Source organism: Vombatus ursinus, unplaced genomic scaffold (assembly GCF_900497805.2).
Source record: "Vombatus ursinus unplaced genomic scaffold, bare-nosed wombat genome assembly UNPS02015129.1, whole genome shotgun sequence".
Lineage (NCBI taxonomy): Eukaryota > Metazoa > Chordata > Mammalia > Diprotodontia > Vombatidae > Vombatus > Vombatus ursinus.
In genome coordinates, this window is record NW_020954907.1 from 55,001 (window position 1) to 78,201 (window position 23,201).

At 43.5% G+C, this 23,201-nt stretch overlaps 1 protein-coding gene across 1 annotated transcript; it reads right to left on the reverse strand.

The window, feature by feature from the left end:
- Positions 1–4,823: 4,823 nt before the first annotated feature.
- Positions 4,824–18,272, reverse strand: PAOX (polyamine oxidase). The gene is made up of 7 exons (XM_027846381.1): positions 18,089–18,272; positions 17,089–17,575; positions 15,848–16,047; positions 11,406–11,658; positions 9,398–9,510; positions 8,602–8,759; positions 4,824–5,050 (listed from the first exon to the last, which is right to left on the reverse strand). Exons 1-7 carry the CDS (start codon positions 18,270–18,272, stop codon positions 4,907–4,909), a joined length of 1,539 nt encoding a protein of 512 aa, XP_027702182.1. The 3' UTR covers positions 4,824–4,906.
- Positions 18,273–23,201: the final 4,929 nt, after the last annotated feature.

A 23,201-nucleotide genomic window follows, 5' to 3' on the forward strand; every position in this document is an offset into this window, starting at 1 on the left:
CGAGATACTTGCCTTTTCAATGAACGTGGGTGGGGAGGGAGGAAGGGAGAAAATTTGTAACCCAAAGCTTTAAAAACACATGTTAAAAATAAAAAAATAAAAAATTTAATAAAAAAAAAACAAAAAAAAAAAGTAATTCCTGGTAAGGAAATGCCACCAAAGCAAATAGATATCTGCTGTTTCATTTATAGTCTTATTGAATTACCTACAACCTTGATAAGATAAGTGATTTGTCCAGGATCGCAGAGGCAGTGTGTGTGTCAGAGGGTGGAAGCTAATAAATTTCACTTTGGACATGATTAGCTCAAGATATCAGTGACACTTCCAGATGAAAAAGCCCAGAAGGAAGCTGGAAATTCAGTACTGTAGTTTAGGAGAGAGAGTAATCCTGAATCTATAGATTGGGATGTCATCTTCAATAGTAATTTTGTCCTTCCAAAGGTAGAAGAGATGAGGAGAACTGATCTGCTGCCCCTGATTCTGGCAAACAAGTGGCAGCTGTTGCTTAAATCAAAATAAGGACCATGAACATGAAATAAGTTGACATATACCCTAGATTTTAGGAAAGCAAATTTCAAAGTTTCCAGGTAAAGGATAAAAAAGATCATAAAATTCTAGAGGTAAAAACTCAGGAGTTGACCCTATGCCCTGAAGAATGAAATCCTGCTGACCCAAGCCTGTAATCCCTGCTGCTGGAGAGACTGAGGTTGGTGGATCATTTGAGTTCTGAATTTTTGAGCGGTAGTAGGACTAATGATCTTTGTGTATCTGCCCCAATAGTAACACAGAGATGATGGCTTTCTATTCATGGTACACTCCTTAGCACATAAACATTTGCTTGGTTTGCCATTGTCAGGATCTTCATGCCCATATCACCCCTTGATGATGATAATGATGATGATGAGACACTCTGTTTTCCAGAGCTAAGCCCCAGCAAGCAAGCTGTGCCCTGAGCCTGGCATAACAACAATCCTTGGCACTCATCCTCTGGATGAACTCAGCTGCAGCAAAATCCCAGAATTGTTTTGCACCAGCACCGGTTGGTCTCTGAGCTTGGACAAACACCTGTAGCACCCGTGTTCCTGTCATGAAGCCCTGCTATGATTCAAACTTGCCCCATTGTTACTGTTACCCCTCATTGTCAGGGCTCATTGTGTAGCCATTGATGTATGTATTAAGACTTTTCCTCACCAAAGTGGGTACTCCTGCCCAGTACATGTGTCTAGTTTCCCTCCTCCAGTGGAATAAAGAAAGCTTTTTTGCGTATGACCGCTGTTAGCTCTTTGTTTTTATTTTATTTCTTATAGTTAACTGTGGTTGTGATAACCTGTGTGAGTTCTTTGGCATTTTCAGAGTTAACAGCAGTTGTAGAGCTGCCATGGTTGCATAACCTCTGTGACTCTTTAGTCATTTGTTTTCAGATTTGACATCATATTGAAGAAATCGTCCCATTATTGGTTCATTACCATTATGTATCTGATATGCTTCAGCCAAACTCTGTGAGTCCAAGTAGATTAGCATAAGCATTTAGGAATTATGAATTTTTTTCTCCACATAAAAATACCATAACACAAATGATATTATAAACCTCAAATAAATATCCTTGTATTTATAGGTAGCCTTATTTCTTTTTTTTCTTTTTTGGTGAGGCAATTGGGGTTATGGGACTTGCCCGGGGTCACACAGCTAGTAAGTGTCAAGTGTCTGAGGTAAGATTTGAACTCAGGTCCTCCTGACTCCAAGGCCAGAGGTCTAGCCACTGCACCACCTAACTGCCGCATCTGATGATTAGGTCAAACTCAAACAATTTTTTTTCCCTTACCTTAATCTTGTGATAAATTCCTGAATCATTGCCTACTTATAAACAGAGAAACAAAAGCTAAACTGTTGGATTCAGGTCAGATAAGTTCAGTGGATTCCAGTTAAATGTGAAGAGCAAAACATTTTGGAACTAGGGAAAGAGAACATTGTTATGAAGATTAAATGAAATTATGGTCACAAATCACCTTGCTGACCTGAAATACCTCATCAACGTCAGCGGGCATTTAGGTTTGTTGTCATTCCCCACCCTCGGTATCCTGTCTACCAGTCCCAATGTCGTCAACATAGAATTCATCCTATTGAAAGCTATTGGCCACCATTGTAGCCTGCGGCTATCAGTTTTAACGGTGTCTTTGGAAGTTACGTTTTATGGTCCTGGGCAACTAAATCACTTCTCTCTGAAATTAAATCCCCTTTTTCAAATAAGGATAATGATGACCATCTTTGTTTGGGGATATTAGGAAGAGTGGCTAATTCAAATGAAGGTCAAACCATTTTCACAGAATAAAATACTACAGAAATTGTAAATAATGCAACTCTATTTGAATGGATCTGATCCACTGATGTAGAAAGCCCTCCATTAGTGTGAATTGCCCAAGACCCTGCCAAGCCTTCCCATCTGGAGCAGCTCCTACCTATTTGCTTCCACAAATCTTTACAGAGGGACTATACAACTTGCTCAAAGCCTTCCCCTTGGTCTTTTAATATTATGTGGATGCCAATGAAATACTCTCGGCCATCCATCTTTCATTTTGAATGTGATTTACCAGGAGTGTGGGTCACTGTCCAGAGCACTTACATTTTTAATAGCTACAGTTAAGTGATTTGCCTGTCACTGCAGACTCAGAGGCCAAATGGAATGAAGTGGTGTTTCATCTTGTGCCAGTCTTATGGGTTGGCACTGCCAAAGAATTCATCTCCTGCTGGCCAACCTGCTGGTGATGAACCCAACAGTACTTAGCATCATGAGCATTTTGTCAAGCAAGGAAATGTTGTGTAGGAAAGCTGTAATTCTCTTTGAGGACTAAAGGTCCCAGAGCCACCTGTTCCAAGACGTGATAGATTTGTGATCTTGGAGCAAGTAATTTAACTTTTCTACCGTTTCCTGTATCATAAAGTAAGAGTAATTATACCCACAAACTGAAGCATCTAGATGGTGCAGTGGATAGAATGTTGACCCCTTGGAGTCAGGAAGACTCGATTTCAAATCCAGAATCAGACACGGTAACTGTATGACTCTGGGCAAGTCACTTAACCTCTGTTTACCTGTTTCCCCATCTGTAAAACAGAAATAATGGTTGTTGTCCTTTGTTCTCAAAGAGGACCAAAATGACATTGCTATGCTAGAATCAAGTTACAGTGTGTCCAACTGTGACTGATCAGACCAATATGAGCTCAGAATGTGCTACCACAGGTCATGCACGAATAGCCCATGTGAACATTTGGGATGGATTCTCTAAATCTACACATCTTGTGTTTCTCTTAAGCTATTTCAATTCTGCTTTGCTCATAGATCACAGCACCTTGTCTGATGTGGGCACACCATGCTGAGTGGTCCTGTGCCGGTGTCTCCCATATCACACTATCAATTCCAAAGTTCTTAAGAAAGCCCTTGAGTGGGGCAGCTAGGTAGCATAGTGGATAGAGCTCTGGCCTTGGAGTCAGGAGGACCTGAGTTCAAATTTGGCTTCAGACACTTGACACTTACTAGCTGTGTGACCCTGGGCAAGTCACTTGACTGCCTTACCAAAAAAAAAAAAAGAAAAAGTCCTTGAAAGTGTCCTTGTATTGCTTCTTCTGACCACCATGTGAGCGCTTGCCTTGTGTGAGTTCTCCATAAAATAGTCTTTTTAGTAAGTGTACATTTGGCATTCCAACATGGCCAAGCCCATCCCATAGCACCCACCTCAAAGAATCAAAGAATTGTTGTGAGGATCAAATGAAATTCATTGTAAAGTGCTTAATACAGCATGTAGTAAGCACCGTATAATTATTAGCTATTATTCTTATTGTTTTATTTATGCTACGCCCCTGGCAGTGTTGTTTTTAGAAAATAACTTTATAAATGTTAAAGTGTTAATAAGTCACATGTATGTAAAATGATAATAATTTTTATTATTTTTACCTAGGCTCCAATAAGGGGCAAGCTGGTCCAGGCTGGAAACTTGAATAGGTATAAGCTCCCTAGTGGATAGAATGGGATTGGCTCATGATAAGTCTCAGAATTCAGCCTAGGCAAGATGAGAATACCTAGTATTTAAAATACATATGTATATATGTATGTATGGATGTATGTATGTATGTATGTGGGGCAGTGTGGAGCAGCTAGGAGGTGCAATGAATAGTGCTGCGCCCAGAGTCAGGAAGACTCATCTTCCTGATTTCAAACTCAGCTTGAGAAATTTACTAGCTGTGTGATCCTGGGCAAGTCCCTTTACCCTGTTTGCCTCAGTTTCCTCACCTGTAAAATGAGCTCATCTGTAAAGTGGCAAACCATGCCAGTATTTTTGCCAAGAAAATCCCAAATGGGGTCATGAAGAATTGGACGTGACTGAATAACAACTCAACAACAACAGTATATATGCATGTGTGTATACATCATACATCTACACATGTTACCTAGTAGGCTAGTCTTCTGACAGCAGAGATAACCTGACCCTCCTTGAAACACACGAAACTTTTCCAATCTGGGAGAACCTGGCAGAGCTTGTAAACCCAGGGTCCCCTCCAAAGTATCAATGACGAAACGATCAACAGAAACGTGTTCTTAAAAGACTTTATTTTAGTGCAATACTGTTCATCGTACACTGTATTTAGAATCACCAGAACACTTAGCTCTTGCTGCTCAGGCATGGCACTGATGGTAATTTTTTTGAGGACTCTGAGCACAGCAATAGCTTCAAGAAATAAAAGTTACCAACTAACAATTTTTTAAAAATTGGAGAATGCCTTTCAACATTCCCAAAGAAAGCCTGAGCTGCACTGAAAATTATTTGTTGGAGGAAACAGTGGCTAATAACTAAACAATCGTGAAGCCATCGGAGAGGAACAGCATTGGGAGCAAAGCAGAAGCAGGAGGAAGGTCTCAGGGCTTGGGTTTTGGCTGCTGGGCCTCTGAGTCCCAGTGGCTGATGAGGCGATCCGCTTCCCTCCACCCTGACAGCAGAGCACCATGGGTGGTAGAGTAATATGTCCGATGGGTGGCTTCCCCAGCAAAAAGGATCTGTAACTGCAAGTCAAATGCAATGCTTACATCAGAACAGAAAGGGCCAGAAGCACATACAAAATGTGTTTTTCCCCCTCAAGGGGGAACGCTGCTGCCATGGAGATCACAGCTCTAAAGAGAAAGGTTGTTTTTTGTTTTGTTTTTTTTTTTCACTTAAATACTGGCATGGGACCTCTTTAATAAAGACAATAATGCCTCGAAGAAGAATGTTTTCAGGGGCAGCTAGGTGGCACAGTGGATAGAGCACCGGCCCTGAAGTCAGGAGGACCTGAGTTCAAATGTGACCTCAGACCAAACACTTGACACTTACTAGCTGTGTGACCCTGGGCAAGTCACTTAACCCCAACTGCCTAAGCAAAAAAAAAAAAAAAAAATTTCAAATAGTGCTTCTGTTCTCTCCATTAAGGCCTGTACGTTTTCCTTGAATTCTTAAGATGGCATGAAAAGGCTACTAACCAAACTATTAAGAGCAAGAGGATATTAGGATCCTTTACAATGGGCACACATCCATTAAAAGGCCATAAACCAAAGCCTCAGTTTATTTCACAAGGATCTCTCTGTCTGTATGTTATAGCCCCTCTCCTTGGATAGGATATAAATTCCTTAAAGCCAGAGACTGTATTCAGTTTTGCTCTGTGTCCTCAGGGCCAAGTATAGTGGCTGGCACTTAATTTTTGTTGAAATGAACTTAACCTGGATGAATTCAAAGAAAAAAGAAAAAACTTCTCAGCAAGGGAGGTTTCACATTCACACTCCCCTCCCAATTAATATAACTAACAAGATGTTCTACTCCCTGATATCCTAATCAGCTGAGAACACCTTTTTGATTTACAGAATGGAATGTAGAAACCAGATATGAACAACTCCTAGAGTTGAGGAACTAGACCCTTGTGCCTGGAACTCGAGGGCAGAGACTGTGAGTAGGTGAGCATGGTCCGACTAGGTTATTGGAGAGTCAAGACCAGTCAGGAGTTGGGGGAAGAAAAACTGGACAAGGTGAGGAAAGGCTCAAGTTCTTTTGGCAGAAGGTCCTGAATCCTCAGGGCTTAGCAGAGAACCACACAGTTGCCAAGGGAACTGCAGGAGGATTCCCAGGACTGAGATGTACCCCTCTTGCCACACGTGCTCTCCAAGTTTTTTTTCTTTTCTCTTTCTTTCCCCCCCAAACCATTTTCCCCTGGCCTCTGTATGCAACTGTGAGAGACTGGGCTCAAGATTTTTGGAGATGTTTTGTTGTACACACTGTTCTTATCACACTGCCTTAGCAGATACCCCTGAAATCTAATTAACCCTGGCTGGCTAATTGATATCAACTAGATAACCAACGAGGAGCAAACCAGTAGTGGCTCATGAGGACAGCACTAGAAAACCACCCCAGAAGCCTGAGGGGAGAGGCAGTTAGCCCCATTCTGGGTCCCCAACCTGCTGGCATGAGTGCAGATTGGGAGTTGGAGCCCAAAGGAGGAGCTATGCTGCAATTGAGTGATAAAGTAAATGCATGACACTATCAGCATTTCCTCTCTACACTACACTATTCTGCCTTTCCCTAGAGAATGTGGCAGGGACTGTTTCATGGATGCCTTTGTATCTCCAGAGGTATGCACAAGGCCTAGTCCAGCAAGCACCTAATAAATGCTTGCTGATTCATTTGTAGTTCTTTTTCTTCTCTACCAAACCCCTCATCACTCCTCTGAATAGGCTGATTAAGTTGGACTTATCACTCTTATTCCTTTGTCCATCTTCTGATGATCAAAAGGAAGGGTCTTGAAATCTAAATTCGCTAATCATTCTAAATGCTCACAAAACTGACTGTCAGTACCACTGAAAGTATGGTATGCATTGGTTCTTTGCATCAATGATCTCATACTGACAAATCTTAAAAATATTTACTCATGCACACAGTAAGTTTCCTAATTCAAATGAATGTGCTAATTCCTAATTCTTCTCATTACTTATGCCTCTGTGTTCCCTGAGCAAATACATTTGTATTGTATCCAAATTAGGAGTGGTGTTTTCAAAATTCATTTCTAAGTCAGTGTTTGAGAACTCAATTTTTTTTTTTTTTTTTGCTTTTTGCTAGGCAATTGGGGTTAAGTGACTTGGCCAGAGTCACACAGCTAGTACGTATTGTGTATTGTCTGTCTGAGACCGGATTTGAACTCAGGTCCTCTTGACTTCAAGGCCAGAGCTCTATCCATTTTACCACCTATCTGTCCCAAACTCAATTATTTCCATTTCATGACATCTATATTCCAACCCAACAGTGCTGCTAGCCATTCACTCCAAGGGATGTGGCACCTCCTGCCTCCATGCCTTTACCTCAGCCATCCCCCAATCCTAGAATGCCCTCCTCCCTTGCTTCTGCCTTTCAGAATCCTGCCCTTTTTCTTCTCAGGCCCAGTTCAGGTGCCACCTCCTCCATGAAGCCCTCACACTGCCCTCCTACCAAAGTTTTGTCTTCCACCTCAAAATTTCCTAGAACCCTTTGTCAAGATATCTCTTTTACAACCAATACATCCTACCTTCTATCGTACTGAGATACTGTACTTCACTTTCTGTCACACCCCCCCCACACCCTCACCTCAAGGCAAAAGCTCCTCGAGGCACACACTGTGTCATTAAAAAAAAAAAAAGCTTTATACCTGCATGGTGCTTTTTGCACATAACAATAACTTTATATTTATCGAATGAATTTTTTTTCAATGTTATAAATGATGGTCCGGTTCTTAGGCGAGGATTCAAAAAACAGTTTCAGCTATACTGTTATCTAAGAAGAATACGATTTCATTCCCACCATCCTTTCCCACCCACCAGTCTGCAGGACTGGTCAAGGGGAAAGAAATGGATTTGGAGTCAGAGGCTCTGCCACTTTCAACCTGTGTAACCTACCTCAAGTTCCTTAAGCTTTTTGGTTCAGTTTCCTCAACTGCAAAATAAGATCAAATGCAAGTTCCCTTCCTGCTCTAAATTTCTGATCCTTTGATTATAAGACTGTTCCTATTGAAAAATGCATTCTGAATTCTAGTTCATAATATTAAGGACACATTCCCATCTGCCCCTCTCCCAACAAGGCAAAGGCGCAGGGTCATATGCTTCTGGGCACCAGGAACTAGCCAGCTTCATTCATCTACATGAGAGAGGCCACCTACCATCTCCATATCTAGGCAAGGGGTAATGCTTTAACTAATCACTGTGTATGGATTCTAAATTAAAAAACACAATCCCATTACCTCCTCCAAAGGAGGCCCAGAGCCAGAGTACTAGCCTCATCTTCTTATACTGCTTGTTTTTAGGTCCAAGATTTTTTAAAGTGTTCCTAAGTTGAGCACTTAGAAATTGTCAACATACAATAACAGACATGACCAATGTGTTGGTTTGTTTTGCTTAACTGTAGATTTTTGGTATAAGGGCATGGCAGGGAAGTGGTGAGGATACAATTGGAAAGTGACGGCAATGCCATTTTTCAAAGCACCAATAAAACATTTTTAAAAAGAGACTGACTGCACATCAAAAAAGGTGTTAGAGTTCATTGTCCAAGAAAGAAAAATATTTACCTGGGGGATTAAGAAGTCTGCAGGAAGGGGTTGGGCAAGCATATCAATGTCTTCTCCAGAGCTGCCAACTGCAACGTAGCTATAAGAGCCTCTGGTGTAGGGGGCACTGTGCCACCTGGACCTGATCACACTCCTAGGCCTGGAGAGCTGTGGATTTCCTGAACCCCAGAGATGCAGCAGGTTAACACAGCACTCCCTCCCATATGTTTGCAATTTGCTTTTCATTTTAAAGACTGAGCATTTTCCAAAATGAAAGACACCACCAGGGAAGAAAACCATGTCATACAGTGTATTAGCAAAAGGCTCCTTCTGCCATGTTAGCTTTGCTAAATTCTAAAAAAAACCCAAACAAACAAACAAACAAACAAAAAAGAAACAGGAAAGCAATGCAATCTAGTGGACAAAGTGAATGCTTACCAATTGGTAACTGATTAAGAGTAGAGAAAGTAGAATCTGATCCATCAACTATGTGCAACCCTGACAATATCACTTTCCCTTTTGGGGGGGGGTCTCAGTTCATCTGTAAAATCTGGCTAAAGTCAACTCCCTCTGTTTTAATTTAGGGTCACTGGAAGGACTAAGTAAGACTGAAGCTACAAACCTCATAGACAAGCACTGGGTTTACTTATATATATATTTTTATATCAATCTGGGTTTATATAATGAGGAACCTTCCTTAGGAATGCACAGACCAATTCTATCACTGGGATATCCCGAAATATTGGACTGAGGAGTCAGTGGTCAATTCAAAGCAAACACAATCCAGGTCCCTTCTTTCCACATAAGGGAGGAGTACCTGTTATTCTCCTTAAGACTTGCGTCAGAGATGAAAGCACTTCCTCATCAGAAAGTGTTTCCATAAATTCTGATTCCAGTCCAGCAATGAACGCACAGAGAACATATGTGGACCTGCACAGAAAGAAGGGGACTTTCACTGGATGGGAAGTACTTTGGGTATGTAAGAGACAAGCAAACCACAGTCCTTCCTGGCCTCCTGATCTCCTGCCACAAAGGATACTGGGAACCACTCCAGGCGGAATAGGAGACCAGAATGCTGAGTGATGGGCAGGCAAGCTTTGTACTGGCTCCTTTGGCAGGGTCTAAAGAAGAAAGCTGCTAACTTTTCCCCTGTTGACTTAGTTCTTTGACAACCAAAGGACCATGTTCATCCTCCACTTCCTCATTCTGTCTTGCTGTGCTGAAGTCTCCTTTGCTGTTTGTCTCTTTTGCTATAATAAGATAACATTTTTCTTTCTTCACCACACTATACTAATTTAGATCCTTTACTCTTCCCCACAAAACAGATCTTCAAACCTCTAAATTATTCATAATAATCTCCAAATTATCATTATCACATATATATATAAATTGACACACACACAAACATATATATATGTATACACATACCTACATACACAAATATACAGATAACTGTACATGGTATAAAGGCAGTGTGATAGAACTGCTAAGTATGGAGTCTAGAAGACACAGGTTTGAATTCTGCTTCTTGACACTTACTAGCTATGTGAACCCCTTAACATCTCCGTGCCTCAGGCAACTCTCAAGGACTAATCTATGAAATCCTGGATGGGTTGTAATCTACTCTAGAGAGCTGGCAGAGAGAGTCTCCAGACCACAAAATCACAGGTCTTTTTACACATACACGTACATACACACACACACACACACACACCCCCTTGGCTCCCAAAAGTAAGTCATCACAACCTGTGACTTAGTAGATCAATCCTTGGAAGCTAAGGCACAGAGAAGGGGCAAATAAGCGTCAAGATGCAGGATTCGAACCTATGTCTTCCAGACTCCAAATTCCACACTCTATCCCCTTAGCTTTCCCATATAATGCTGCCTATGTCAAACTGTATCATGTGACTGAGCACTGCTACTCTCTGATGTGATCCTGATGAATGTCATTTTGTTTGTTATCTTCATCGCCAATGCATTTAGGAGGGACATCACAGGTCATCTAATGCAAAATGCTCATTTTACAGATGAAGAAGTTGAGGCCCAAAGATTAAATGGTTTGTCAAAGTAGTAAGCAATAGAGGCTGGATTTGAACCTAAGCCTCATGACTCCAGGCACAGCTAAGTGGCACCACAGTGCTTGGAAAACCAAGGATAAGGACAGCTAGGTGATACAGTGATGCTGGACCTGAAGTCAGGAAGAATCATCTTCCTGAACTCAAATCTGTCCTCAGACACTTTCTAGCTGTGTGACCCTGGGCAAGTCACTTCACCCTATTTGCTTCAGTTTCCTTATTTGGAAAATGAGCTGGAGAAGGAAATGGCAAACCACTCCAATATCTTTGCCAAGAAAACCGGAAATGGGGTCACGAAGAGTCAGACACAACTGAACAACAAAAACAACCCATGACTCCAGATCCCTAACTCTTTTCACTTCACTGTGCTCCAATCTTGCCTCACAGCAAAACTACAAACTCCTTGTGGGTAACATCCGTGTGTCTGATTTTCTCTGTAATGCTCCACATCTAGCAGGACTCCAATACCTCACATATTACCTATCCTTCCAAATACTCAAATTGGCCAGGTCTTGTATGTAGCAACAATGGAGGAGGAGGACTTATGCAAACTTATTTTTCTTCTTGGTGGGCTCTGAACCAATCAAGAGGTTGGGCATGAAGATTAAATTCCTTACATCACTTCCCTTCAATTCGAACTCCCCAAATTGCCGGGAACTTGGTTGCCATTATCTACATCATCATCCACTCATGATTCAGTCCTGAGGAATGTCTCAAAACAAAAACAAACACACAAAACCCGATACCTACTCCAAAGGAGGCAGGACTAAAAAGCCAATGAGCTTTTTGAACCATATGTCCTGGAGCTCAGCCCTGACATCCTCCAAGGGCGAGGTGTCCTCCCACACCACCTGGATCTGCTGGCAGTCTGGTTCCCAGAAAGGTTCTTCAAACTCCAGGAATATTTTATTGTTGGTTCCGAAGCCCATTCTCCTGATCACTTCTGTTTTCCTACGGGGTAGTGGTGGGCTGAATAAGGTATTCATTTGCTCTTTGAGAACACCTGTAATAAATCAAATCAGAGCAGTTTGGGCGATCACTGATCAAAACGTAAGTCTGAGGTCAAAATAAAAGTAGACGGGATGAATTACTAATTAAATAGAAGCACAAAGATGGCACAGCTTTGAATCCCAATGGTTAGGCTAGCTCTCACCAAGCTGATGTTTTGAGGGTAGCCTAGCAGGAAAGAGAAGGAGCTGGTGGGATGCTGACCTGGAGAACTAGGTTATGTGGAAGCAGTTACTACCAAGGAGCCTGAAATGACTACGGAAATCTTCTCAGGAGATCAGATTTCCAAAAGCAAGAAATACCTCTCCCCCACCCCCCTACACTGAAGTCTTCTGAATAAAGCTCTTTCACTTTAATTCCACTGTTTAATGTATAATGTCACTAAGAACAAGCATGGATTTTGTTTCATCGTTAAGTGGAGGTATAATGAAGTCCACTGAGATCATACACAGAATTTTCAGATGATCTCAATCCCCCCAAAATCCAGGACTTTTCACAATGGGAAAGTCTGAGGATGCCAGTCAAGTAAGACTGCTGAGTGCAAGAATTTAACCTAATAAAAAGAGTGACTTCTGCTAACTCCCACTCTACTACTTACTAGCTCTGTGACCTTGGTTAAGTTACTGAACCTGCCTGGGTCTATTTGCTCATTTGTTAAAGGGGGGTTAGTCCAGATGCCCACTAAGGGCTATTCCAACCCTAAGCCCTGTGATGATATGACTAACTCCATGAAGGAACGCATCATCTTAAAACTCATGTACAACTAGTCCAAAATCTTTTCAGTATTCAGGCCAAAAGAGGGCAGAAAAGGGGTTTTTCAAATATGGACAATGAATGAATCCAGGGGTGGGGAACCTGTAGCCTCGCTGCCAGAGGTTTCCCACCCCTGGAACAGACCACTTTTCTGACTCTGAGTTTTAATGACTGTGAAATGTGCACTCCCGTGATGGAAAAGTGTCTAAAATTTTTAGGCTATTGATTTTGTTTAGCTGAAGACAGAAAGGTGTTTAAGTGACTTCCTACTCTAGTCTAATATTAACAACAGTTGACATTCATAGAGAGTTTTAAGGCTTGCAAAGCACATGATGTGGATCCTTTCATGTACGCCTCATCAAAACCCTTACTGAAAATATCATGATGGGGGGAGGGTGGTGCAGCTAGGCGATGGAGTGGATAGAGCCCCTGCCCTGGAGTCAGGAGGACCTGAATTCAAATTTGACCTCAGAGACTTACAAGCTGTGTGACACTGGGCAAGTCACTTAGGAAAGAAGGAAGGAAGGATTATGATCTCCATTTACAGGTGAGAAAGCTAAGACTCAGCAAAGTTAGGTAATAGATATCTGTTAATACCTTGGAAGAGAGAATTGGGATCCAAAAGGATCACAGCAGGATGAATGGTGAGTTCGAGTTAAGTTAGCAGGATTACATTAATCTCTACTGAAGTTCTTACCCTAAATATCAAATGCATAAGTGTAGGATCCAGGAACACTGAGTTAGACAAGCTCACTCCAATTCACATGAAAAAAACCTGAGGGCTTGTGGGGATGTCAAGTTTAGAACGCACTAACTAATACGGGACATGGCAGCCACAAGAGCTGGAGTAATCTTGGGTGAATCTTCAGAATCTCAGATTGAGGTAGATGAGAGTTCCACTGGGTCCCCAGCAGGGCAGCCCACATCTGCTGTACTGTGTCTACTTCTGGGTGTCACATTTTAGAAGAGACATTAATAAACCCAAATGAGTCCAAAGAATAATGATCTGTAGGGCCTAGAAGCCATGATATGGAAAGGAAAATGCTAGGCTCAGGATCAGGAGAGACCCAGATTCAAACTCTACTTCTTGTGCATACAGCGGAAAGTTAATCTATCTGAGCCTCAGTTTCCTCAACTGTAATATGGCAATAATAATGCCTGGAGCACTTACCTCACAAGGTTGTTTTAAGACTCAAATGAGTTAATTAAGCAAAGCACTTTGTAAACCTTAAAATGCTCTTCCTAGTGATGCTGACATTTATACAATACTATCCCTTAAAGGAAATGAAGAAAACAAGCATTTATTAAGTGCCTACTATGTGCCATGCACTTTACAAATATTATCTCATTTAATCCTCACAACAGCCCTAGGAGGTAAAGGCTATTATAATCCCCATTACCCAAATAACAAATAAGGAAACTGAGGCACACAGAGATTAAGTGACTTGCCCAGGATCACTCTGCTGATAAGTGTCTGAAGCAGCATTTGAACTCAGATCTTCCTCATTTCAGGCCCAGCACCACCCAGCTGCCTCCAGGCAGGAAGAAGAGAAAAACTCGACCGACCGTTTTCAAACAGCCGAAAGGGGTGTGCCTCGAAAGACAGAAGAGGGCTGTTTTCTTTGGCTGGATGACTTCTGCATGATGCGAGCAGGGCTGGGACCCCCACGGAGGTCATCCTATGATGACTCTGCACCTCTGAGGCTGCAGGCCCATTGCTGGTGGAAGCTGTGGCTGCACAGTCACACGAATCCTTCAAAGCCTGATGTCTACAGTGTTGTTATGTTTTGGTTTGTGGCCTCAGTACCATCTGCATCCTCACTTATCTCTCCCAACCTGGTAATTCAACGTTGTCTTTTTCTTCTTCCCAGGCCTCTTAGCTTTCACCCCCGTCCTCTACAAGTTGAACAATGTTAACTCTCATATTCATCCAATTGCACATTTTACCAAATTTTCAAACTACTCTATTCAGTGAAAGAATTTTCTTAAGAAAAGTCTGAAAATAAAACTATAGTTTTCATTTCTCATTTGATTTCTTCTCGCTTAGGGCTGACACCTTGTTTTTTTTTTTGCCTAGAAAATAGTCATAGGATGAAAGGATCATAGATTAGAGCTGAAAGGGACCCCAGGGGCCACCAAGTCTGACCCCCATTTTACAGATGAGCAAGTGAAGTGATTTACCCAAGGTCATATTTGTAGGAAGTGGGAGAACCACGATTGAACTCAAATCTTGTGACTCTTCAGTTCTGTACTCTTTCTACTGCACTGTTGTCTCACCCTTATTTCAAACAAGGGAAATAATTACTTATAAATCTCATTTTTCTCAATATTTAACCCTTGTCTTCTACATGAAGGATATGATTTCCTCAGCTAAGGGAACTGCCTCCATCAAAGTAGATTGTAACTTATCAATAACGTAGCAGATCATCCGATTAGAGTCAGAAGGAATCTTACAGGTCAGCTAGTCAAATCCCTTGATTTATAGCTAAAGAAACTGAGGCCCACAGAGATGAGGTGACTTGTCCAAGGTCACACACACCATGTGTGGAAAGTGGTCCCCTCCCTCCCAACCTAGGCCTTTCCCCACCACATCACATTATTCTCTGGTTCAAATCCATCAGTGGTTCGAAATTGCTACATCCTAGGGAGGCACAAAGGGGATTAATTACTTGGTCAGGGTCACATAACTAGTGGTCATCAGTTATCAGAGGCAAGATTTCAATCTTGTTGTTCTTAACTCCCTATCCAGCATTCTCCAGTAAGCCTCACTGTCTCTCTTTCTGTACTAAGAAGCAGAGCAGCTAGGGGCACAGTGGATAGGGTGCCGGGACTGCAGTCAGAAAGACTTATCTTCATGAGTTCAAATCTGGCCTCAGACACTTACTAGCTGTGTGACCCTGGGCAGGTCATTGAACCCTGCCTGCTCAGCTTCCAAATCTGGAAAATGAGCTGGAGAATGAAATGGCAAAGCAATCCGATATCCCTACCAAGAAAACCCTAAATGGGATCAAGAAGAGTCGAATATGATTGAAATGAGAAGGAAGAGTAATATAGATTTTTTAAAAAGCACCAGAATTGAAATCAGAAAACCATGGTTAGAAACTCAGTTCTGCCACTTATTAGCTGTGTGACCCTAAGCAAAGAGCTTAATTTAACTAAGCCTCAGGTTCCTCCTTAATAATACAGGCATCACAATACCTAGGTCACAGGGCTGTTTGGAGGAAAACACTTTGCAAACTGTAACAGGTTATACAAATAGGAATGATGACATTGTTGAAATTAAAATTAGCTTATTAACTAACATAGCAAAAACGAAATAAGAAACACACGGCTACATCTTTAAGATAGGGTTATAGACACACAAGAGGCTACAGCTATTAGATGAGTTTGGATTAAAAATGTAGCAAGAAAAACGAGGAAAAAATGTTTACCTAAGGGTACAGTAACTATAACATGATGTGCTGGGAACTTCTCTCCTCCTTCACATTCCACTAGTACTGGAAATGTCTCTCCTGGAAAATTTTCTTGTCTGTAGGAGCCATTCCAGTGAATGGTCTTCACTGGTTTGTTGAACAGTATAACATCTTTCGGCAAAGAAGTCATTATGCAGTTTGTAAGCCCTTCATACCCCCTAGGAGAGTTACAACACAAGTCAGAATATTTTTCAGAAGAGCCAGATGGCTGAAACTCATTCTAAAAATCGTTCCAATAAAACAAAACCGTGTAATAGTAATGACCAAGCTTGGGTCTGGAAGAGTTGAGCAAACACTCCCTTCATTGCAGAGATAGGGAACTCTAGGTAGGAATATTGTATATACTGTCAGACAAGATTGAGTCATTGGTTGGTTGGTTGTACTAAATTGCTTCTTTCTTTTATCTCTTAAATACATGTTAGAAGAAAAGGCTTGCCAGGCAAGGGGAGGTGAAGGGCTGGTTCAAAAATGAATGTAATATAACAAGAAGCATCAGTAAAGAGAAAAAAAAATTTGTAAAGAAATTGTTCCCAACTCAAAAAAAAAAACCTGATGTAGGAGCTGTTTCAGCAAGCTCTAACACAGAGAAAAGAAAAATCAACTCCTGAGGTTTTCTAAACAACCTAACTTCTGGGTCTACTCACAGTAGACCCATCATCCTTATTCCTGGGCAATAGAACCCATCATATGGCCAAAAGAAGTCATATGCATTTAACAGGAGTCTCTCACACACACACACAAATCAGGTGAAAGATAAAATATTGGTTCCCCAAAGTGGCTCAGTCTTCGGGAGAATCACAGGATACTATGTCAAAAAATGCTTCTCCTTCCTTTAGTTATTTTCTCTTGAGATCAAGCAAATCTATAAGCCCTTTCCCTTTTACCTAAGTGAGAGAAACCTCAAGAACTGATTGGCCAAGGGGAAAAAAATAGCTTCTTTGGAGGAATGGGGTGAGGATGGGAAAAGCAATGCTCAGGAACAGAAAAATGGAAATGTGACTCATTCTAAAATCCTCTTACCACCCCCTCTACCCCCATTTTGAGCATTTTCTCTGGAAAACTAGAATCAAAAGCTGGTGTTCATCCTAACGCTATGAGTCACAGGGTATCCCCAACTGGATCAAACCACTAGAAATGAATTCTTCAGGCCAAAGTTACAACTACCTTTGGGTGCACACTATGAAATGGAATCTACTTACTCAGAAAAGGTACAATCTCGCCCTGGCAATGTGCAGTATTCCCCAAAGGATCCAAGGGCAACCAAATCCATACTGTGGCTCCCACTCACACAGCATTCTAGGTTGAAGAAGGTGTTCAGGATGGCCAGTTTAAGGTGCTTGGTTGCTTCATCTTCTGTCCAATCAACCATGAGCTGAGCAATCTCCTTCTTCAGGTATTCCCCCACGCTGGGGACAGGGGTCTCTGCCATATGAAGGAACTCACGCGTTTGGTCTAATAGAGTATAAAACAGATTAGACACCTCTTCTACCAACTTGAGATTCACATTTTTGCCAGAGCTGGAGAGGGACAGAGAGGGCAGACCAGGGTGGCCACCAATTTCAATCAGCTGATTTTCCTCCGACTTCTCTTTCTCACCCAGCAGGCCATACTCTAGAGCCAACTGGAAGACCGGGTTGTTCTCGGAGGGCCCATGAATCCAGTGCGCCCCAATCTCAATCACACCACCTGAGGGAGTGGAAGGAAAGTGGGAACAAAGTTCATCATCTTGATGCTTTCCCGACTTACCCTCCCTGCTGAACTTGACCTTCCTTCTCTCCGCTCTCAGACCAACAACAGACCGGACCGTTCAACCTCTCCGAGGCAATCTCCCCAGCACCCCCACGGGGCGACCTAGGCTCTGCTCCTTCCCACGGGATGTCGAGCAGGTCGCTTCCCCTGTCTAGGCCTCAGTTTCCTCTTCGGTAAGAAGGGCTGGACGACGTGATTGCCAAGGTCCTTTCCAGCTCTAAATCGAGGGCCACGGGCCCCCCTGTCGCCCTGCGGTCAGGGGGCTGCACTAGATGACCTCTAAGGTGCCTCCCTCCCGCGACCTTTTCTGATGACCAGGGTCAAGGAGTATCGATGCCCCCATCCCGGGGACCCCCTGGTTGAGCGTCCGGATTCTACCACAAGCGACGGGCGGGGGTCTCCCTGGCCTGAGAAGAGGGGCTCTGGGGAGGGGGTGGGGGCGTAGGTTACCGAAGGCGGGCTGAGAGCAGATGCGGCCCCCGCAGCGGTCAGTGGCCTCCAGGAGCCGCAGATTCCGGAATACCGACTGCCGGCAGAGCCGCTGCGCCGCCCCGAGCCCCGCTATACCGCCGCCGACCACCACCACGACGGGGCTCGACGAGGAGGGCCCGCCTTTGCCGCCGCCCTTCTCCATGCGCCTCGCCCGGCTGCGCTCCGCTCCGGCGGGGTAGCGAAGCTCCGGGGATCTGTTAGACAGCAGCTTGCCTCTGGCTCGGGACCCCCCGCCTCCGCCTCCGCCCTCGCCTCCGCCCTCGCCTCCGCCCTCGTCCCGAAGCTATGACCCCGCCCCCCTTCCCGCCCACGCTCCTCTGATCCCGCCCCTGTGGCGTCCGGCTCCGCCTCCACTCTGACCCCGCCCCTTCCGCTTTGGCCGCGTCAGACAGAGCGCCCCTCCTCTAACTCCGCCCCTCCTCCAATCAGGGCCCGTCCTCCGGCCTCCGTTCTAATCACTTCGCTTCTCCAATCGTGGCCCCACCTCCGGCCCCTCAATAAACCCCCTCCCCTCCAGAATCCGCTCTAACTCCTCCCCTCCCCCATCTAACTCCGCCCCCTCTCGCGCCCCATCTCCAACTCCAGTTGTGAGGTGTTTCAGCAGTGGGGTTTTCTCGGCAGACACTGGGGTAGTTTGCCATTCCCTCTCCATCGTGTCCCCATTTTACCATTTCCAGGGTCCAGTCTGACCCCACCCCTCTCCCATCCAGTTCCCTCCTCCGACCCCTCTTCACGTCGCCCCTCCCCAGGTCCAATCCAGGCCTGGGTCGGCCCCCCAATCCCCAATCCTTTTCCTGCTTCTCCCGGGCTTTAACCTGGCATCACCCATTCTCCGCACAGGCCCCAGTCCTAGCCCTGGCCCCTCCAGCCCAGGCCACGCTCCGAGGTCCTCAGTCCTCCCCCGGGGTTCCGCCCCTACCGGGGTCTCCCTCCTCGGTCAGTCCCTTCGGGCTCGGCTCTCACCCCTTCCCCAGGCTCCTCAGCCCCAATTCTAACCCACAGCCTGGACTCAGGCGCGGTTCGCTCCCTGTCTCTGCCTCCGCAATTTGACCCACGAGTGCTCAGTCACCGCGTCGCGACCCTTTTGGGTCCTACCTCCCACCCGTCTAAGGCTAAGCTCCAGATCCCTCCCAGTGCCTGAGTTGGAGTTCCAGCTCCGTCCCGACCCTGCTTGGACTCTGCTGGAGCCCTGACCCTTGTCAATTACTCAGCTAGACCCTCGACCCCCAACACTCAGCCCGTTGTCCACGTCCTGGAATCGCCCACTTCAAGCAGCGAAGGGGCTGGGACCAAGGCTCTGACACAGTCAGGAGCGGGCATGGGTCTGCGGGATGTACGGGGTGTGGAGGCGCCTAATTACACTGAGTGGGAAGATTGTCCCAGCTGCCCCCTACCCACCCAGGAGAAAAGAACAACTCGAATAAAGCTAAGTCTGCATTGATCTTTCCTGTGTTCTGCTGGTGTCCACTACAGCTGGTCCTCCCCAAGGCCTTCAGCGGCTAGAAGGTGACGCTGGGGTTCTCTGAAATGCCATGCCAGATGACCAGCTCCAGAAGCTGCTACCAGACTGGAAGGGCCCCCAAAAAGCGCCTGGAGGACAGCTGTTTGTCGGCTGTCTCCAGACCAGCCTAGCTAAATTAGCAAAGACTCTTAGCCAGGTTGGCCAAAGGGTGAAGGTGTTGTTTTTTGTTGGCTTTTTTTAAAGCCACAGCAACTCTCCAAGATCATCTACAGAGTGATAGAGAAGTTCTCATATGCCTAACTGGAGAACCTGGGGAATCACATTTGCTTAAAATATTCATGTATGACCATGCTCCAAATAAACTGAGCTGTTGTGCCCAAGGACCTTATACTTTGACTCTGAACCTGTTCTGTAATCCCAGTTGTTATTCAGTCGTTTTTCAGTCTTGCCCAATTCTTCTTGACCCCATTTGGGGTTTTCTTGGCAAAGATACTGGAATGGTTTGCCATTTCCTTCTCCATGAGGAAACAGAGGCAAAGAGTTAAGTGCCTGGCCCAGGATCACACAAGCAATAAAGGTCTGAAGCCAAATTTGAATTCAGGTCCTCTTGACTCCAGGCCGAGATCTCTATTTGTTGAGGTCAGATTGCGGAGAGCAGTTGGAATGTAAAAGAATTCACTTAGTCTCTGTTGCCAATGGGAGCTTTATCAAGTGAAGCACGTGGGCCTAGTTAGCAAGTAGTTAATTAATGGCCCTGATATTTGGGAGGACCAGGCTTGTATAGACAGTTCAGGATGACATAGTTTTAAGGTTTTATGGTGGTTGAAGATTGAGGATAAGGAAGAATTTATGACACAGGCTAGGGGAGATGATTGCTTACAAGATAAGGAGGAATTTTATGACAGGAACATAGGATAAGGGAGAAAATAAAACAATTCTTTTGGTCCTACAAGATAAGGAGAAGTTTTATGGTATTTCAAGAGGGGAAAAGAACTTTAGGACATCCTCAAGTTACAGGATCCTTAGGAGGGTCTTCACAAAGCAACCCTTGATTTCTTTTTAACCCTTAGGGCAGCATATGCTCTCTGCAAATCATATCTACTGAAAATTCCTTCTCTTTGGAAAGATCTACAAATGTGTTTCCCTTGATTATGCTTGCTAGTTCCAAAGGTTTCATTTTCTGGCCTCAGATCATTGATTTAGAACTGGAAGATATCTTAGAGACATTAACATAGAAGGAACATAGAAATAAATCTAGAAGGGACCATAAGGGACTAACTATCCCCTACCTCCTCCTCACTTTACATTCAAGAAAATCTAGGCCCAGAGAACAGGAACAATTTGTCCAAGGTCACCCTGCTAATAAAGTAGCAGAGATGTTATTGGAACCCAGATCCTTCTGACTTGTCCAAGGTTACAGAATTTATAACTGAGCAGGGATTAGAAAACCTAGATTATGTGGTACCTCTTTGAATCAAGGCAAAGTGCCTAAGAAGTTACAAGAGTCTCATTGCCTGGATCTTCCCAAAGCCAAAGCAAATAACTTTTTCCATCGGCTTCTTCAAAATGAAGGGGGTTGAGGGATTGGAGGGAGAGATGTGATCATGTTTTTATCCTGCCTGCCTTCCTCCCTTCCTACACAAATTTTTAAGTGCCTAGTACGTGCTATTTATTAGAGATACAAACAAAAAATAACAGCATTTATATAATACCTTAAGGTATGTGAAATGCTTTGCATATTATCTTGATCAATCAATCTTTATCATGGTTGTTAATTGAAAAATAAAACACACCAAAAAAAGACACACACCCCAATCTCAGTTATTGATATCCATCCACAACACATAGGTGAACAGCAGAAAGAGTGCTAGATTTTAAGGCAGCTGACCTAGGATTAGTATGGCTCTGATAATTAATACTTGGGCAGCTGGGTGTCTCAGTGGATAAAATCCTGTGCCTCCAATCAGAAAGACTCAACTTCCTGGGTTCAAATCTGGCCTCAGACATTCACTATATGTGAGACCCTGGGCAAGTCACTTAACCCTGTTTGTCTCAGTTTCCTCATCTGTAAAATGAGCTGGAGAAGGAAACGGCAAACCACTCCAGTATCCTTGCCAAGAAAATCCCAAATGGAGTCACAAAGAGGCAAACACAGCTGAAAATGACTGAACAACAACAAATTAATACTTCTGTGACAGGAAAAGCCACACCTCCTCTGTGTGGCTTTTAATTTTCTTATCTATAAAAAGAGAGACTGGCTGACATGACCTATGAGCTTCTCTTTCAGGATCTTATGATTCTTTCAAATATACAAAGTAACTGCCCTTTTTATAAACCAAGATACTACTACTGACCCACAGTAAATAGGAAATTAGTTGAGTTGCTGAGATTTTTTTTCCCCTAAAATTGTTATAGGTTTTTTACTAATTAATCCACATTCTCTCAGTAAGTCTGCTTTATTACCTGGTATGTAAAATTAGGGGATGAAATCTGTGATCATAGAAGAGGATCATTTAATTAGCACATGCCCATTATGTATACAATAGTGGGCTAAGCCCTGTGGAAGATTAAAGTATGGTAATAAACAATCTGTAATAGAAAAAACTCCTACTCTATCTTCAGCAAGTTCATTTTTCAAATGAGGACATCTCAGGTTCTTTCCAGTTCTAAATCCTATGAATCATTTGGTCTCTTTTCAGGAAGAGGGACAGTGGTAAATACTGGACGTCAGGGCATATGGTTTTCCCACCTAGGCTCTTTTATCTCTGATTCATCTTCAGTCCCCCTTTGCCCAAGAGTCCTGGGAACAGCAATGGCCCACAGACTACTGGTGCTGCTTCCAGAACAGCCTTCTCCCTTAATCATCTTCCCCCACCCCACCTCCATACCAATTGTTGTCCAGTTCCCCTGGATGGGAAAGTTAAGTTCAAGAACTCTGGGAATAGTAATGTTTCCCAAACCACCGCCCTTCTTCCAGCTCAGCCCTTGAAACCATCATTTAGGGAAGAATGACCCATATAAAAGCATGGTCTGCCTATGCCACAGTCATTGCTTCTTAAGTGGTTACAGTTATTTAAGCCCTGGTAAATAAGATTCTCACCACCAAAGTCCTTAGCACTGCCACATGGCTCAGCCTCAGAAACAAATTGTTTTAGCATTTGAAATGACACTAAAGGAGGTATGTTAGCATCTACTTTGTCCCCTTACCCTAAAGAATACTGGACCTCTCCATATTACTTGGAGCTGAAACCTCCTCTCTATATTGTCTTTTTAAAAAATAATATTGTATTTTCCCCAATTACATGTAAAAACAATTTTAAATATTCATTTTAAAGTTTGAGCTCCAAATTCTATGCCTGTCTCCCTCTGTTTCCCCTTCCCTGGGACAGTAAGCAATCTGATGTAGGTTATACACATGCAATCATGTAAAACACACTTTCATATTAGTCATTTTGTGGAAGAAAACTCGAAAGAAGGAAAGGAGGCAGAAGGAGAGAGAAAGAAAGAAAGAGAAAGAAAGAAAGAAAGAGAAAGAAAGAAGGAAAGAAAGAGAAAGAAAGAAAGGAAGGAAGGAAGGAAGGAAGAAAGAAAGAAAGAAAGAAAGAAAGA

Coding starts and splice junctions, on each gene's coding strand:
- PAOX (XM_027846381.1), bottom strand. CDS start 18,272: ATGGAGAAGGGCGGCGGCAAAGGCGGGCCCTCCTCGTCGAGCCCCGTC. Junction 17,576..18,088: donor CTGCTCTCAGCCCGCCTTCG/GTAACCTACGCC, acceptor CCACTCCCTCAG/GTGGTGTGATTGAGATTGGG. Junction 5,051..8,601: donor CAGACTTCTTAATCCCCCAG/GTAAATATTTTT, acceptor TTTGACTTGCAG/TTACAGATCCTTTTTGCTGG.